At 40.0% G+C, this 18,220-nt stretch overlaps 1 protein-coding gene across 1 annotated transcript; it reads left to right on the top strand.

Moving 5' to 3' along the window:
* Positions 1 to 1,189: 1,189 nt before the first annotated feature.
* LOC136421856 (uncharacterized) lies at positions 1,190 to 10,142 on the top strand. The gene is made up of 8 exons (XM_066409424.1): positions 1,190 to 1,432; positions 2,736 to 2,900; positions 3,276 to 3,620; positions 3,881 to 4,029; positions 4,196 to 5,448; positions 5,711 to 5,805; positions 6,478 to 6,567; positions 7,383 to 10,142. The coding sequence occupies exons 1-8, from the start codon at positions 1,195 to 1,197 to the stop codon at positions 8,573 to 8,575; spliced, it is 3,528 nt and encodes a 1,175-aa protein (XP_066265521.1). The 5' UTR covers positions 1,190 to 1,194; the 3' UTR covers positions 8,576 to 10,142.
* Positions 10,143 to 18,220: the final 8,078 nt, after the last annotated feature.

Raw genomic sequence — 18,220 nt, 5'->3', positions numbered from 1 at the left:
AAAACCATCTCCTGCATGTGTTAACAGGAAGTTCCAACCACTCCACTGCACCTGGCAGCTGTGAATGGCCACCACAAAACAGTGTATGTTTTACTGGAAGCTGGTGCAGATGTGAATGCAGTGGATGAAGAGGTAGGTAGATCACGTGTCCCTTTAGTATCATACGGGATGTCACTTTTATCATGTAGCAGTAGACAAAGTACTTGAGATAATGTCCACAATGATAGATGTGTGTTTCAGTCCATCCTGTTGTTCATTCCGTTAACAAACACAAAAGTGTCTTTGTCATTTCAGCTTCTCACCCCCTTTGAAAGGGCACAGTACTACAGGCTTTATGATGATGATGAATTGGTATCGGATGATGATAAGACATCGGATGATGATGAGACATCCGATGATGATTGGACACCTGATGATGGTGCTTTGACACTCAGCCATGATAATCATCGCATTCTAACCAGGAGTCTTACTTCGAATGGGAGGACTTCACCCACAGGTAAATGCTTGAAGTTTTAAGTAAGAAGAACAAGGATATGCTTCAGAGTATTTTTTTCTGCTTGATATTTTTCCAATATATTTTAATGCAGTTAACATTGATTATGAGCAGAACACAGACAGACAAAAAGGCCAAGGTGTAGCCTTTAACTGCAGCAATTCAGAGAATGTCCCAAATAGGCACAAAGTGGTGCAATTTATACAATTTATATTATCTTACTTATGTTGCACCAATATCATAAGTAAACACCCTTTCCATCACTGCAATTATTTTTTGATGCATTTCAAATCCTGATTGTACATAGGTTTTTGATTCTGTGACAACACTGACTTCTAAAAACCTGCTCATCTGGGCTTTATATGCAAATGTGTTTCACATCAGGAAAAATTAGCACAAGTTCAAGCAAGTTGGCGCAAATTTTTGGCACAAGATGTCGCGGTCAAGTGAGATACTAGTTTATTAATGAATAGTAATGGAATTACTGGTAATATAGTATGTCAATGTTTGCATACAGACTGCAATCAAGATGAATTTAAATCTGCCCTGCTTACAAATATGATTTTTCGTTTGGCTGAAAGATGGCAGAGAACTATACTTGCACAGTAGACCCCCCCCGCTCCATGTCTTGTGTAGATTACCATATAGATGTCTTACCTGTGGTTTTGCAATGACCATTTTGATTTTTGTCATCAGTGCCAATGGAAGTAGAGATGGGAGGTCCAGAGATGAGAGCCTTGTATGAACAGGCCTGTAAAAAGGGCTTCACTCAAGTCTTCTCCACCAGACTGATACTAGTAGGAAATCATGGAAATGGTAAAACCAGCTTGGAACACAGCTTACTTCAGCTGGAGTTCCATGAAGATGAGGGGAGCACTGATGGTATTGTGATCACTTCATGTCTCATGACTGGGAAAGAAGCATGGAGAATCACCAAAGGTATGTGGATTTTGTTTCTGAATTGAACTAATGAATACCTATAGTTGCGCGATTTCCTGACTGTGATTACCTTCAATCTCCTACCACTGAAATGAGGCAGGGAAGTTCAAATTACACAAGGAAAAAATCACACATAAAGCAAAAATCCACAAGATTATGAAACAGTAGCTACATGTATTGGCATCAAAATTTGTGAAAAGAAAAAATAGATGCTTAATTATCATTAGTTCATAATATCAACAGCTGAGAAAGATGTGATGTAGGATTGAAGTGAAAAAATGTACCAATTGGAACTACAGGATGAGGTAATTCTCACCTGCCAGGTAGCTAATACCACTTGACGTGCTTTTCAGCACCAAGGAGTCAGCTGTGATCTTCAGCCAGAGGCCCCTCCTTCACTGGACGTTTCGTCCCTCGTACTTTGGTACGCCCTCGGGATGGGGGGACGACAGGGAGGACGTCTCCACCCTGCCTCACTGCTGCTCCTTAAGCCTTTCCACTGTTGTACTTATGCTGTCTCCTTCCCCAGGCTTTTTCCCTCCGTCTAATCCACAACCAGAAGCTGGATTTCTCCACTTCCTCTGCCATCCTTTTTAAGACCTTCTTCTCGATGGCTAGGTCCCTGCACAGTCTAGATAGAGAGGTTCCCGCGAAACCTCGGCATCCCACCTCCACTGGGTATACCACTGCCCTTCGTTTCGCACTGTTCTTTTAGTTCCTGGTACTTTAGTTTCTTCCTTTCAAAAGCTGCTTGCATGTTCTCTTCCCACGGCACTGTCAGCTCTACAATCATGACTGCCTTCGCTTCATCAGACCATAGCACTAAGTCGGGTCTGAGTGTCGTTTCGCAGATGTGCCTGGGGAAACATAGCCGAGCGTCTAGGTCAACTGACATCTTCCACTGGCTCTTACTCAACACACCGCCTGTTGGTTTGTTCTTGGGCCCTGGCATCACTTTTTGCCCCTGCTTCACAAATGATATGGCCTTCTTCATGACCTCGGCTGACTCTCCTTTCTCTGTTTTCCTTCTCTCATCCTCCAACGCTACTGCGAGCACTCTGAGTGTGTTGTTGTGCCTCCAAGTATATCCCCCTTGCTTGAGGGCAGTAGTACAAGCTGACAAGATGTGCTTGAGGTTTGCATTCTCATGTCCACACAGTTGACAGCACTCTTCCTTCCCATACCACCTGCTCAGGTTCTGTGGACATTAATGACTATATATAATACAGTGATCCAGGATCATCAATGATTTGTAGAAAAGGTAGTGTATTTGATTGATCACAAAGTGTATTTTTAATGCTAGGGATGAAGGACAGTGAGTTTGTACATGCTGCTGCCATGGAAATGAAAAAGTTGAAAGAAGAGGAGACACAAGAGCCAAATGTATCTAGTAGGACGGATGAAGATGGGGAGCCAAAAAGGAAGAGATTGAAATCTGACCTTCACCAAACTGTTCCTGCAAGCAACGGTATTCATGGAGTTTAAAGAATTGTTCATGCTAAAGTCTTATTAGGGGTATAACTTATGTCATTTGCTACATTTTCAATCTCCTACCAATGATGAAGTGCAGGCACACTTGGGCCTTTCCACATTAGCATGTCTGTATGTATGTAATCAATTCATACATGATTTTTTTTATCAATGATTTTTTTAATCACCGGTGCATGACTGATTCTAGATAGAAGCTGATATAGATAGATCATAGCCATAATTATAATGTTACTTTTATTGTGAGTGCCCTGACAATTTCAAGCTTAAGTTATGACAATTCTGAGGTTCATGTAAAACCTGTCAGTTTATCATACTTAGGGAGTTTAGAATATGCTTTTGCCTTCTTTCATAGGCCGCAAAAGGAAGCCTGTCACAAGCACATCATCACAACCTTCTGCTAGCAACCAGCCTAGTACCAGTACCAGACGAGCAGCTACCCAGCCTGAAGAATACAAACGAGCCACCCAAATTCTTCTTGGCAAAGATGACTTGTCCCATGTCGTTGGATCAAAGGAGCATCCAGCCATGTCAATCTGGGACTACGCAGGCCATGATGTGTACTACAGCAGCCACCATGTCTTCTACAGTCACTATGCCATTTATATTGTCACTCTGAATCTTACAAAACCTCTTGACAACCCACTTAAGCCTTGGCCAGGTAGCTGTGCAGAAGCACTTCAACTCAGAACAGAAGCAGGTAAGAATGGACCCATCATGCTGATTCGAGTTCCATTGGGACTCTGAAAATGAAATGTTGTGAATTCTTATCAGGATGAGATTTATCTAGCTATTGTAAGCAGTAGTAAAGTTTTTTTTTTGGGGGGGGGGTATAATTTGCAGAAATAGCTGCAACTTTCCCAATTTTGCTTTTCTTATAGATGAATAAATATCAGCGCAATTCTTTAAAAAATGCTTGGAAATTAAGGCTTTGTGTACAACTATGGATTTTATTTTTAGATGTAATTGACTACCATCTGGAGTCCATCCGAGCACACACCGGTCCAAACAAGAGGACCTTGCTGAACGATGACCAGGAACTTGATGTGAAGCAACACAAAGGGCCCCATGTGATTGTTGTTGGTACACATAAGGACCAAGTACAGCAGGTTTGTCTGATTACTTACTCATATTTTCATGTACATAGTATAGTGACAAGATAGATTTGAATGAACTTGCAATTTCTGTAATAAGGGAAATTACAAAATCATTGTTTACTTTGCCCTCCCTACTGAAGTGTAAATTTAAGAATTTTGTTCCTTTTTCGAAATCCAGACACAGATTGATGAGTTCTTCAACAACCTAAAAGAGCATCTCAGTGGGAAGGCCATTGACAGCCATGTGTATGACAGGTACTTTGCCATTGACAACACCAAGCGTGATCCAGAAGATCCAGAGTTGTCACAGCTGAGAGATTTCATCCTCAAGATTGCTAAACAGCAAAACCACATGGGCAGGAGAATCCCAATCAGATGGCTGGAGCTGAAGTCTAAGCTTGTGGAAATGGAGAAGCAGGGCAGGAAGTACTGCAGCCTTCAGGAAGTGATGGAAGCTACAGACAGCTCTGGTCTACCTGAAGGAGTCACTCCAGAAGAAAACGCTGCCACAGTCTTGAGGTTCTTCCATCTGTGTGGAGACATCCTCTTCTTCAACAGCCCAGAACTCCTCAACTTTGTGGTCCTGGACCCACAGTGGTTTGTGGACGTCCAGAAAACCATCATCACCATCCCCCTGTTCCGGGATCTTGAAGTGAAAGAGAAGTGGAGGTTGTTGGAGACAACAGGTATGTTAGAGGACAGCCTGATAGAGCATGTGTGGAAGAAGAGACAAGAGGAACTTAAGTGTGACCTTATCAAACACAAAGGAGAGCTGCTGACGATGATGGAGCAGTTTGACCTCGTCCTGGAGTGCTGTACTGAGAGAGAAGATGAGACGGATACTAATACATCAAGCTCAAGGAAACCCACCTACTTTGTTCCTTCACTCCTGACTGCTGTCAAGAACAAGGAGAAACTGTATCCAAAAGGGGTCGTCAAGTGCAGCAAGCCTATCTTTGCAGTATTTGATGGCAAGTTCTGTCCTGTTGGTGTGTACCACCGTCTTGTCATCGCCAGCATGCGTCGACATAACAGGCGGAAGCCACTGGCATATGCAAGCTGTGCAAGGTTCATAACAAGCAAACCAAAGCAGACCTTCGTCATCACCAAGAAAGACTACTACCTGAAGGTGGAGCTGTTGTCGTCAGAGAAGGAAGAGTCTGCCAGCTTCAGCCATGGTCCAGGTGTCCGGAAAGGTCTGGATGAAGACCTGCGGGAGATCATCAACAAGTGGATCCCAGGTCTAAGGTATAAGTGGTGCCTGCAGTGTTGCTGTGACAGCCACAAGGAGAAGGAGCTAGATGGAGACAGATTCATCCCAATCATAAGTGTCTCAGAGTGGTTCATGGATGGAGAAGTTGTTTGTGAAACCTACTGCCCTGCAACAACAACCATTGAAGACATCGGTCTTGGACACTGGTGTCAAAGACCGTGAGTAGCTTTTGTGTGTGTGTTCCCATGCCAATCATGTTTTAAAAATACCGTGGACATTGTGTCATGAGCTCTGCATCTTTTATGAGTCTTTAAAGTATACCTCTGGACGTAATTACTAGCTTGAAATGTTTCTCTGTTTTTGAAGACATAGTAAAAAGTGCTCCATCACATCATTACAGGCAATTTGATAACCTTTTAGCTTGTCTATGTATAGATCCAGTTTGCATTTTATTTCAAAAGACTAAATTACTCTCTCCAGGCAGAAGCAGTCTGCAGCTGGTCAAGGCAGCAAAGTCCAACAGCAGGAGCAGTCAGAAGCTGATTCGATGTTAAGAGGCAGATGTGATATCTCAGGTATGATCTTTATTCTAATTACATGTACTGAATGCAGCATTGTACATGAGTCAGTCAAAGGAGGGGTTCCTCGAAATGAGTGACAATACTCTCAACTAATGATGATGTACATTGTAGCATTTTATTCTATCATTGCTAATAAGGCTGTAGTGTATATGCAGTACACCAATGAATCATTTTAAAGATAAATTCGTCATTCTATTACTGTTATCAGTGGAGCTACAATGTACTTTACTTGGTCTCTGCATCGCCTGAATTATCTGCAGTGTAGTTGTAATTCTTACCAGACTTGAGATATATCCCCATACATCATCCAGAGTAAAAACTATACCGCCATTAATACGATTGCTCCATCCTTAAGGCGATTACTCCATACTTAAGGCATCATTCCCATTATGCATCACTCACCATGGATCTCCATGAATGGGCACTACACATTTCTTGTATTATGAAAAGATTTGGTAGATGTTGCATTCATAAAAATGTGATCTGTTAGAAAACAGCACCAGCTAAAAAAAGTAAATCGGGTTGAGTCCCCATTTATCGATTATGGCATTTCTTGTAGATTATCAGCAGATATTGGAACGTATTCTCAGTCAGCTTGATGTATTCTCAGTCACATTACTCAGTTGCAATTGTCACAGTAGTAATGTTAGTGTTGATGTTTCAAAGGTGACACCAACAGGATAGAACCCCATCCCAAAACATTGCAACCTGAAGCTGCTGGACATAGTGGCATCACACCTGACTCCATTGCAAACGGTAAGTTTAGCTCTTTATTCAAACACGCTGAAAACTACACCTAGCGATAGACCTGTATAGTGATGTACTGTTACCAGGGTATGCCTAAACACCTCACCCGAACTCATCCGAGTCTAATATGCAGTGTATACGGGTCATGGACTTTATGTGACGCTCTGGATACATTGTTTATGCAAAAAGTATGAATAAAAAAATATGTAGCAGGTCTTAAGAATTTACCAGTTTTTGCATGCCATGTTTCTCCGCTAATTTCCAAGATAACATATACGTGCTTGTATTTGAGGCTGAAAAACACTTTGTATACAGTTATTATGAGTTGATTGCCATAAAAGTGTGCATTGCTATAATCTATGACCCAAACTACATCCATTGTCTTATTGTCCTGTCGTCTAAACTAAAAAAAGGTATTAGCGGACCTAAGTGGACCCCAACAATGAGAATCCAATATCATGGTGGGCAGAGATTCCTTCTCATCTTGGAATGAGAATGGTAACATGAAAAAAATGGTAAACACTTGCTGCATAGTCTTTATTCATAATTGCATAGACAATGTATCCAGAGCGTAACATAAAGTCCTTCACCCGTGTACACTGCATATTAGACTTGGGTGAGTTTGGATGAGTTCGGGTGAGGTGTTTAGGCATACCACTGTTGCCATTGCATCTTAAATGCCAGAAAAGGGAAGCACTTAATAGTTTTGAGGACATTAATTTTTTGTGTGATCACAGATAATTTTACAATAAACATGATGATCATTTGTCTTGAATGACGAGCAGTTTGTACTTAAAACTTTCTTCCCTTTCAATTGCTTTAAGGGTCTGGAAGCAAGCCAGCAGTACTAATGATCAGTAATGAATATGGCAACTCTTATGAAGGTGTCTCCACCATACACCGCCAGATGGCAGGCTTCCTGGCCTCAAAAGGAGCTATAGTCTATTCTGCAGTCCTGTATGCCACAAGGGCTGATGAGGAGAATGCAGCTGCTGATGGGGTTAAGCTGATCTGTCCAACAACGTTCAAGGGAGACACGAGAAAGCCTAGTCTTAATTGGCTGACATGTGACCACCTGAGTCGTTATCCAAACCTCCCCTCCAATGTCGGCTTTATCGTTGGCCATGTTAACATCACAAGCCGTGCAGCAAGACAGATCAAGGAGCAACGCCTTCCTGACGCCAAACTTGTCCAAGTCACTCACGTGATGCCAGAAGAAACCAGCCACTACCAAGGTGATGAGATGGCGACGCGCATTGAGGAGGAATGTAACAGCATTCTAGATGACCTACGACATGCTGATGTTATCTTCTCTATAGGACCATTGATGTATGACTACTACACACATCAGACAAAACAACAACAACGGCAACATCACGAGTTTCTACCCAAGCCATCCGATGTCTTCAGCAAGATGCAAGTGATCCATGTCAGCACAGAAACAAGAGTGGTGCTGTCCTCCGGCAGGATCATGGGCGAGGAAAGTCTGAAAGGCTACGATATTGCCGCGAAGGCCATGCACATTGTGATCGACCACCTTCCCAACACAAAGTGGAGAGCCAGTGGTGTCAGTCCTGAAGATTTTCCAAAGAGCAAGGAAATCATCCAAGCCAATGTGGAGAAAGGCAAAATCCACTTCACTCCACTGAAGTATGCCACAGCGAAAAAGCTGAGTGAAGAGATGCAGAGAGCTGACGTCGTTCTGATGCCGTCACGTGCGGAGCCATTCGGACTGGTTGGTCTGGAGGCTATCACTGCAGGAGTCCCAGTTCTGGTTTCCGACAAGTCTGGTCTTGCTTGGTTCTTAAGGAGCCAAGATCCTGAGTTTGACCGTCTGATTGTGGAGATCTCAGATGATGTCGATAAAGCCGCACAAACACTTGCTAAGCGCATCATCAGCATACTGAAGAATGGAAGCAGGGAGTTTCAAGCTGCAAGAAACTTGAAGGAGAAGCTCTTGGCCTCAAACTACTGGGATGCATCACACAGCAAGTTCCTTGAAGTATTTGGCCTTTAGGTCTGCTGATCTTTGCTTAGCGTGCATGGATTGATTACTACTCAGGGATAAAAACTAAGAAAGATAAAGCACAATATACATAAAGGTTTATAACTGACGTGATATCCAAATAGAATGTTCACTGTACAAAAATAGTATTTGAGTCCTACTTTTTTTTTACATTATCTACCTTCTGCTCACCCCTGTGATGGAAAAGCAAGGAGGACCCCTGTCTTTTGATTTTTTTCAGGTGGTTGTACATTTGTATTTTGAGTTTAACATTAAGCTGTTGTATTGTTATGTAAATATTTGATAAAAATGTATATATTTGAAGAAAAAATGTACAAAATATTTTTTATTGTACATGTATACTATTATATCATACAATGAGAGTATTTTTGATAACAATATTTGATGGTCAAAGAAAAGGGGTCTATGCATAGATTCTGATACAATGTACTTAAAATTGTTTGACTGATGAAAATTTCTAAACAACAAACAAGAGCAGATATCTATGATTAAGATATGGTGAAATATTTGTCTTGTATGCTACAATGTATGAGATGGTCATTGCAATTGCCATTACCCAAAGGGAACCAAGTTTGAATGAGCACAAATTTAATGCTACTACTTAAACTTAGCAGGCAACTGATTCTTCAGGCTCAGTAACAGCTCATGATCATACACAATATGTGACAAGTTATTCCTATTATCCCATACAGGGTATCCACATGTTGCATAGCAATGTAAATATTTCAGCAATGGGGTGTAAGCTGCATAGCAGCCATGAAGTATGATGTACAATTATAGTGATAGAAAATGTCAAGAAATTCTCACTGTACCACTACAGCTTTAATGTTGGACATGTGGCACTTATGCATGTGTACTATCATGATAGTAAACATAGGGACAATTGCTGCTAAATATTTGATGTTCAGGAGAAATGTCCATAAGATTTGTGCCAAAGATACTTGTAAAAAGGATTAAACATTTTCTGTGCAATACTATGCAATCAAAGACCTTTATATTTATAAGAGAGTTATCACTTAACACAACATTCCAAAACCTAATCTATGATGATGTTGGAATCATGAAAGGATGATATTTTTATCCAGAAAAAGTGCTTAATGATGTTTTGACTTGTTGCTGTGCCATCTTGTGATAGTTGCAGACAATAGATGGCAAGATCAAGTGATCAACAGTATGTTTGCAATAGCTTTATTGTGTATACTGCAAGTGTTTCAAACATAGATTATAAGGTTTTCTCATTAGCTTAGATATGATTGCTGATGATACTAGGCCTTATTAAACTAGCTAAGTTGTTTTGCTCAATTTTAGCTTTGTTGCATGCTATGATTTGAGAAAAGTACCCATATGGAACCTTTTCTAGTATGCTGTAAAACTACAGAAATGTTGACATCGAATCCAGTGCTCAGATTTTTAAATGCACAACTGTTTGGTTTGATATCCATTGGTATTTAAATCAATCAAATGGGATTAATCCGCCTTTCCATACACTTTATTGAAATAATTCTTAGCGGTAAGTATTTTCAGTGGAATGTATTCTATTAAACATGTATTTCAGTCATTGTTTGGTCTCTGTGCTTTTCTGTACATGTATTGTTTCAATATCACTTTATCCAAGATAACCTCACCAGAACGTGTATGTTTATTCCGTATGTGCGCACGTGTGTGTGTGTGTGTGTGTTTGTGTTTGTGTGTGTGTGTAAGGGGTGTGGTAGTTTCGTCTGGCCTTGGCCTCGTAGTGATGTTAGGATGTACGCTCAGTGGAGGCAGAAATGAAGTAAAGATGTCAAGGATGCAGTATGGGAAACACAATGTATGTTTTCTGTTTTGGTGTTTACAATGTAAATGCCAGTTTCTCACTGCACACACATGCAGACATCAGTAATCTCCAAGCAGATCCACGCCGGGCGCGAAAATCGTAGTATGCTAGCCAGAGAAGGTCCAGTCAGCCAGAGAGGGTTCATCAGCCCGGCAGCCGGGCTGATGAACCCTCTCTGGCTGACTGGACCTTCTCTGGCTAGCATACTACGCCCGGCGTGGATCTGCTTGGAGATTAGACATCAGTACTTTCACATGCACACTAAAAACGCCTTTCAGGAATGGGAGAATCGTAAAGGTGGTAATATACTTATGTACATCCCCAGCACAATGCAGCTTACACTAAATTTGTATAATCCATCCAGAAACCTAAACTGTTACATATCCTGATGAGTGACCGTGCCTGACCTCGTCTGCTTCCTTTTTCTGAGTGATAACGAAGGTTAGAACACCCAGAACAGATACACAGTAACACACTGATATTATCACATAATGGACCCCATATCATTGTTCTTTCATCAAGAGGGAGTTTGTAACGTTATGAGCGTATCTTTGTTAAATCATTTTGTGGTCTGGCGTCCAGATTTTATCATACAAGGAGATGAACATTTGAGTAAAAGACCAAACAACGTCGGATGATGTCTCCAAGCAGATGTGCGGGTGAGGAATCGTAATGTTTCTCTGAGTGACGGTAGGGCTTCTCTGACAGTCCATTACCCCATATAAGCGGAGGAACAGTTGAGTTAAGTCCAAAGTTGTTTAGGGGAAACGGAAGACGTCCACACATATATTCTTAACCTACTCATGAAGCACAATGTATGATATATAGAAGAATGTAGGTGGCGCTTCGACGGGCGGACATGGTGTTACATGGGCTCCTCGCGCGGAGCCTAAAATCGATCCTTGATGTCAACTAGTGTCATTCTAAATGTATATAAAGTTGTCTGGAACTATTTGGGAAAGTTTTCAGCGTCTTTCAGCCTAGCTTCCTGTATATTTCCTCAATTTTAAGTCGGGATTACGTACCCTATCATAGCCTTATCTGCAGTACCGCTCCCGGCCGCCTCCTAAAAAGTGGCTAAGACGACCTTCAAATTGCCAAATTTCGGTCTTTTTGGGAATGGGAAAATCGCGAAAGGCTCGCAAAGGGTTTCAATTTTTTAAAGCTTTTATAACTTTTTGAAAAGAAAATGGGACCAATTGAAATTAAAAATGTCAAAATATTCAAAACAGTTCACAAACAAAACCATGTGATATGGTATCCGTGACATTTGATCATAAATGTCACGTTTCCCACCGTTCGTTTCCTTTACTAGGTGCCAGCTACCTCATCAAAATTTTGATAGCACCTGTGAACCAAGAAGATTGTGAACAAATGCAAAGGTGTTTATGTCTGTTGCTTATCAATAGATATGAACTTTTATTTCAAATGCTGTAAGGTGTGTGGATTACGCGTACACTGAACCTGTGGGTGTAATATACCCTTTGAGCGTCAGGGGGAGCATTATAATAATTCATCCATGTGACTTTGGTGCTCTGTTAATAGATGCTAGCTCTTATCAAGTGATGTTAAATGTCTCTGATGTAAGAGACGTTTATGTATGTTATGATGTATTCGTGTGATTATGTGTGATTTATTGGCTGTTGCAATTGAAATGTTGGAATTGTGCACATATTTCTGTTGTTCAGTAATAAACCACAAATAAAACTCTCAGAGTGCCACTCTATATAAAGTCATCAGGCTGATTGAATATGTTGATTCTTCCCGTAAAAGAATATTTACCCTCGCCGCGTGTGTGTGCACGTGCATGTGAGAATATGCATGTGTTTACGTGTGAGCATATGATCAACTGAAAGCTTGCAGTTCGTGGCCAGATCTTTATTTACAGTATATTAGACTTTTCATCGTCAGGGACATTACCATATGAATGAAAACTAAGCAGACAGGTAGAAGTCAGCATTGCTATTGATGAAGGGGAGATTCGTGCCTTCAGGATAAAAGAAAAACGGTTTGAAATTTTCCTCTAGATGCTACCTAAAAGATGGATTTCTTTTGCGTCATGTATGGAAGACTGGGCCGTGACTTAAAAGCTTGAAGTATGGCCGTGTGTAACCCGCCAGAACCAACTCAAATTGAGGTGGGTTCACCCAAAACCAACATATCATTAAGGTGTATTATCATAATTTACCCAAATGGTTATGTTTGCTCTAGATTAAGTGATATATCGGAGCAAGACAACAAGGCATGATTGTTGTTTACGTAAAAACATTATGTGTATTATTCATTTCAAAGATGTCCAAACATTAACCCGTATATCGGGGAGGAATCAAACGTACCTCTTCAAGCGTTTCAGTTGTTGGACCACAAATGAAAATTCTACAGAGCTGCTCTGGGCTTCAGGCAAGATAGTTTTGAGTTATGTCGTTCCTTGCCATGGAACGACACCCTCCACGTTGTGGGGGAAGATGCCATCCCAAGTGGGCTGGCATGTGCGAGCCTTGGACGGCTGAGCTGAGCTGTCCTATGGCTTAGGAGATCACTAGTTCTCTGTCTGGGAACTTAGTATCTCAAAAACTAGGGCCCTCCGTGGTGCCCCTTAAGGCCGGTCTGGCCACGCCAGGCTGTGTCGCAAGACGTCACGTAACACGATGTCGCATTATGTCAGAATTACACTAAAAAAACACAAATATTGTAAAATTTCGTCGTCATAAGTTTATTTTCCCACAATTTCCCAGACTCTTCTTGCCCTCCCCTCGATACAAGGTTTAATATTGTATGCAAATTCTAATTTGTTATTGCAAACCCTTGTTTGGTTTCCCCAGCCCCACCTACACCCCCGCAAATCTTTACACTACCTTAAGAGCAAGCATCTTTCGTTCGTGGTTTGGACACCAAAAAGGCCATTTGGGTAAATTATGTTCATGAACACCTGTAACACAGGTGAGTGTTATCAATCCGAATGTAATATGACTTATTGACAAACTATGAAGACTGGTCAGGACATCTATCAATCAATTTGATCGTAGGCAAACTCCGGAGGCCCAGTAGCTGACGTGAGGATACAAAAAGACATTGAAGCAAAAACAAAGAAACAGGTCAAAGAAAAGTATTCTTTATTCAATACTTTAGACATAGACAAGAAAAGAAGGTAATTAAAACACATCTACTGACTCTCATTCTGTGTTAATGCTACTGCCAGAAATCTGACAAAGGAACAACGTCCAAAGTGTACATTGAAACAAACTCTCTCTTGCTTATATGCATTCGCACTATCACTTAAGATATAAAAACAAACCTTATTTCAGTTAACATTAAATATTTAGTTATTTGTAACGCTTCTACATCTCAACATCCAAAAGTTTACTGAATACACACAAGTTGATTACAGATGCATGCAAAGCACCTTGCGAGGTTTCTAACAATAACAGCAGAACGAATAACTCTACTTACAATAAGATACAATGTACAAAATATATCTATTTATTTATCTATTTAACACGTCATTCTCTCACTGACTTATTGTAATCCTTTATTAGATATGCAGAAATGCACATGTTTCACTTATGAAAGTTTTCCGACATGACCTTTGTACAGGCTGACTTGTTACTCTACACTATGATTCATGCCAATTTAAGACACACTACTTCCACAGGATGTATATTTCACTCGTGGTCCAGACACAAAGTAGACCGGTACCATTTGGGTAAATTATGTTGATGAGCTTCTGTAACACAGGTGATCGTCATTAAGGTTGGATATATTTATCATTATTCTGGTAAACTCTGAAGATTTTACAGTACTTTTCATTCAAGTTTCCATAAGAAATAGTGACAGATATATCTATACCGTATGAAGCTCATGGGAATTAATTTTACAGTTGTAAGATCATAGAAATACGGTATTTCTAAGTTTTTACATCTGTAAAATGGCCTCCGATGAGCTTCTGCACTGGTCCCCGCAGCAGGAGGAAGATGTCGGCTCTGAGATTCTTCGAACTTCTGCACCGGTCCCCCCAGCACATGCCGGCTCTGGCCGTACGTGGGTTCACCCAGACAAGGTGTCAGACAAGCTCGGCGACCAGCACTGCAGAAACTGGGGAAAGGAACTATAATTCACCTTGCCATAGTTTTATACATCATTTACTACTGACATTAGAAAATAATGAAACATTAAACATCCGTGACACCTTCACGACCAGACGATGATGATAGAACAATACCAACAACAGTAGAAGAACAACAAACTCCTCTCCCCTGGCCTGCCTCATGATATATCTACAAGAAAAAGGCGCCGCACATCCTTGAAACGTAAAGGCGGACAACCACAAATCGTTCTAAACATAAAAAATAAGACATCCACAACAACTGACATTGCATTAGCATTGCATAACTCTCGATGTATCGACATAACCGGAACAACAAGACACATACCTGCATAATTGAACCCGGGTAACATCTACTTCGGTGTTGACACGAAGCTGACAGCCATTAAAATCTGCTAAAAGCCTCTGAGACGTTTTTAGTTAAACTTATCAATGTATGTTGCAGTTCCAATTTGTTCCGGTAGTCGACGTCCTTGACACGTACTTATGACCACAGCCCAGCAGAGCGTGTTGCAGTTCTTATTTGTTCCGTTGAGGGGCGCTATTAACACGTAACGTACAGGTTCAATCGTTTGTGCTTTAGAATTAGATTACGGTTGACTTGTCTACTATTCCTCTCTTCATGATCTTTCAAACGTTTTTGATAAGATTTTGGTTTCAAATAACTAAGACATACAGAGCAGAGTATCTTCAGGTACTAACTTATAATTCTATCCTGACTTTTCATTACTTTGAATTTACATGTCCTTGGAATTTACAAGAGCATCCCAAGGAAGTCACAGGCATCCAGAACGTTTACACATAGAAAATAAGCCCAAAACATGTACATGCTTTTATAAATAAGCATACACATTATTACCAAATATAATAATCTCTTAAATATCAATGTTAACAGCTCTCACTCTCACTTCATACAGCACAATCCAAGTATCAACTAGTTCCATTTCTAGTGACGCTGAAAAAGAGTGATGAAACGTCCGGAAATAAATCTCCGAATTTTATCCAGTTGTAGAGATTTAATTCTCTTTATATATTGTTTACCTGGATGTCTAACCTTCACAAAACATTACACATTGACAGGAAAGAAAGACAGACCCGGCAGGTTGTTGTGTGAAAAATATATTCCAATCCTTTAATTACAGAATCATTCCCCAGTCCCACCTTACATCAGAGGCCAGAAGTGAACATGTACACTCATATTTACACTGGAACGACAAATGGTTCCTTGTAGTCTTCTGGACTATTCCAATCTCTAACAGAAGGGGGTGTCCGGACACACCATTTGCCCCATTGCTATCTCCCTTTGTAGTAAATTGTACTTGAACCCCACAGATTGATTTTGAAAGAAAAATCCATGACCCCCCATACTTTTTGAAATGGAATAGTCCTAAGAAAGAAATCAGTTACAAGAGTTGGTTCAAAATCCTAACGACTAAACAAGAAGTTAATTTAAAAACATGTATGTTTTCATGTAGAGACATTGGATCTTTGCTGTCGAATGTTCTGTTCCCATAGCAATCTCGTAGAATATTCCAACAAGAGGAATTGTTAGTTTCACAGGGTGTTCAAAAAGTAGAACAAATATTAAAATAGCTTTCAAAGATTATACTGTGAAAGTTACTAGTGTTAAGTACATTCTCTCACATTATAAAATTTGCTGTAGTTTTCTTTTGCTCCTAATGGCATTGTTTCTATTTTTCTTGAGTTTGAATTCCTTCAAATGAAATAATAATTTTTACGACTTTTTGAACACTCTGTAATTGTCACAACCAGTAAGCATACAGTTAAGATTCCAACAGTTTGGTATTCATGGTATTCCCGAAATTCATGTTATACAACAGTCTTTTACCATCACCTCAATAAAGTCAGACTGTAGTACTGGAACAAACATATAGGTGGCGCTAATGCACTAGCATCCTACAAACATGAATTGTACAGGTATGCATGAGGGAAACACCTATCTTACAGTAGCTTTATAAATTACTTGTGGAAGACATCATGCCATCTCACAACAGAATTGTTTGCAATTAGTCCGTACCACATTTACTAGTGAAAAGGCACAAAATGTCACGCTAGCAGCTATTGCGCTGGATGTTTTGGGAAGATAATGCATGTTTTCATCTCTTTTTTTTGCCAGGAAATATTTTTGTTGCAAATGCTATAATTACATTAGAGTTGTCAAGTACATAAGATTATTTGTGGAAAGTTGTAAAATCCACCACAACACCAGTTTCTAACGTAGAATCTTTTTGCCAACATATAATTTCTGATTGTGCCTCATTAATTCCCATCTCTCTCTTTAGACCAGTCCCTAACATGCCCACAACCACACCATATAGTTATCTCAAAAATAAATGTTCACTTTGCTCCTACTTCTATCAGCCAATCATAGCCTCCGTTATTTAAACTCTGCTTACCCTGAACCAATCCATGGCATTGACAGTACATTAATCAGTGCCTGATTGGCTACTATAATATGCATCTGTACAGCTATATAGAATCTGTAAATGGCAATGATGAAGGTTTACAATAATGTTACTACAATGACAGTCATATGCTCATTAGTAATGCATGAGAATATTTCATTGCAGAATCCAATACTAAATGACATATTGAGGTCTAAACAAGTCTTACTGACAGTTCATTGTGAAAACGTCTATGATTCAAAATAAATCATAACAATTCCAGAGATAAACATATCTTACTCTGTAACTACATATGTTGTACAACTATGACAGCATGAGTTTTAGCCTGGCATCCAGTCCTATTTTAGTGGCCGTTTGAGTGAATTAGAGCTCTAAGTCCGGCCTGGATACCAGTCTACATGTGAAATGTTAGCCAGATAGTTTGTATCTCCAATGAGGAGGCCAGCAGCAAAGGAGACGTTGATCATGACCTTGATTGTTACTTGCTGACCTTGAACGTTATCAAGAGCTATTCCAAAAAACACAACAGAGGGCAAGAGAGTTGTTTAACAATATCCCATCTTAGACTTCAAGTTTTATAAAACTGTCACTTTTCTCTCATGTACTGTATCTAAAGACAATCACATTTTTCTTGCTGTGTTGCCTCACACCCCACCTATTCTTTTTCTGGAACAACTCTTTAAACATTACACAAGATGAGATATCAGTACATTAAAGAGGGCCTTTTGACTTCCAAATTACAAATCCTTCACCTTTAACCCCTGACCTGTGGGTCAGAGTTGACAACCTTTGTACATTGTTACAAACCGACATTGAACCAATGGATACCATCAAACGATATGTGAATTATTCAAATTAAAAAAACATTAATAAAAACAATGTTTATTTACAAGTACAGAAACAAATTCTATCATGATTTAAGGTTCTAATGATTTCCTTATTTTAAATCTATCCACAACAATTTCTCTTCACTCAGTTTCTGCACTAAACAAAAAAGAATCCAGACCATGATATGAAAATGACCACCAAAATTGTGTTCAAGTAAATACTTGCTCTTTCAAGTGTGACGTTACATTCTTTTAACAGCCATTTTATGTACGACTGAAAAATAATCGATTTACACTTAAACTGTAGCCATACATTTTAATTCTATTCCTATAACAATGCCTTCACTCCAAAATTTACAACTAACCATATCTTAACAACCAAAAAAGCAGAGTTGCAAATTCGTCCATTCTCTCGCAATTTGAGTATCAACAACTCTTGCGACACACCCAACTTATTTCCTTAAA

The sequence above is a fragment of the Branchiostoma lanceolatum genome, chromosome 16 (assembly GCF_035083965.1).
Source record: "Branchiostoma lanceolatum isolate klBraLanc5 chromosome 16, klBraLanc5.hap2, whole genome shotgun sequence".
Lineage (NCBI taxonomy): Eukaryota > Metazoa > Chordata > Leptocardii > Amphioxiformes > Branchiostomatidae > Branchiostoma > Branchiostoma lanceolatum.
The sequence above is the reverse complement of the archived record's forward strand: the minus strand, read 5'-3'. Positions and strand labels throughout refer to the sequence as shown.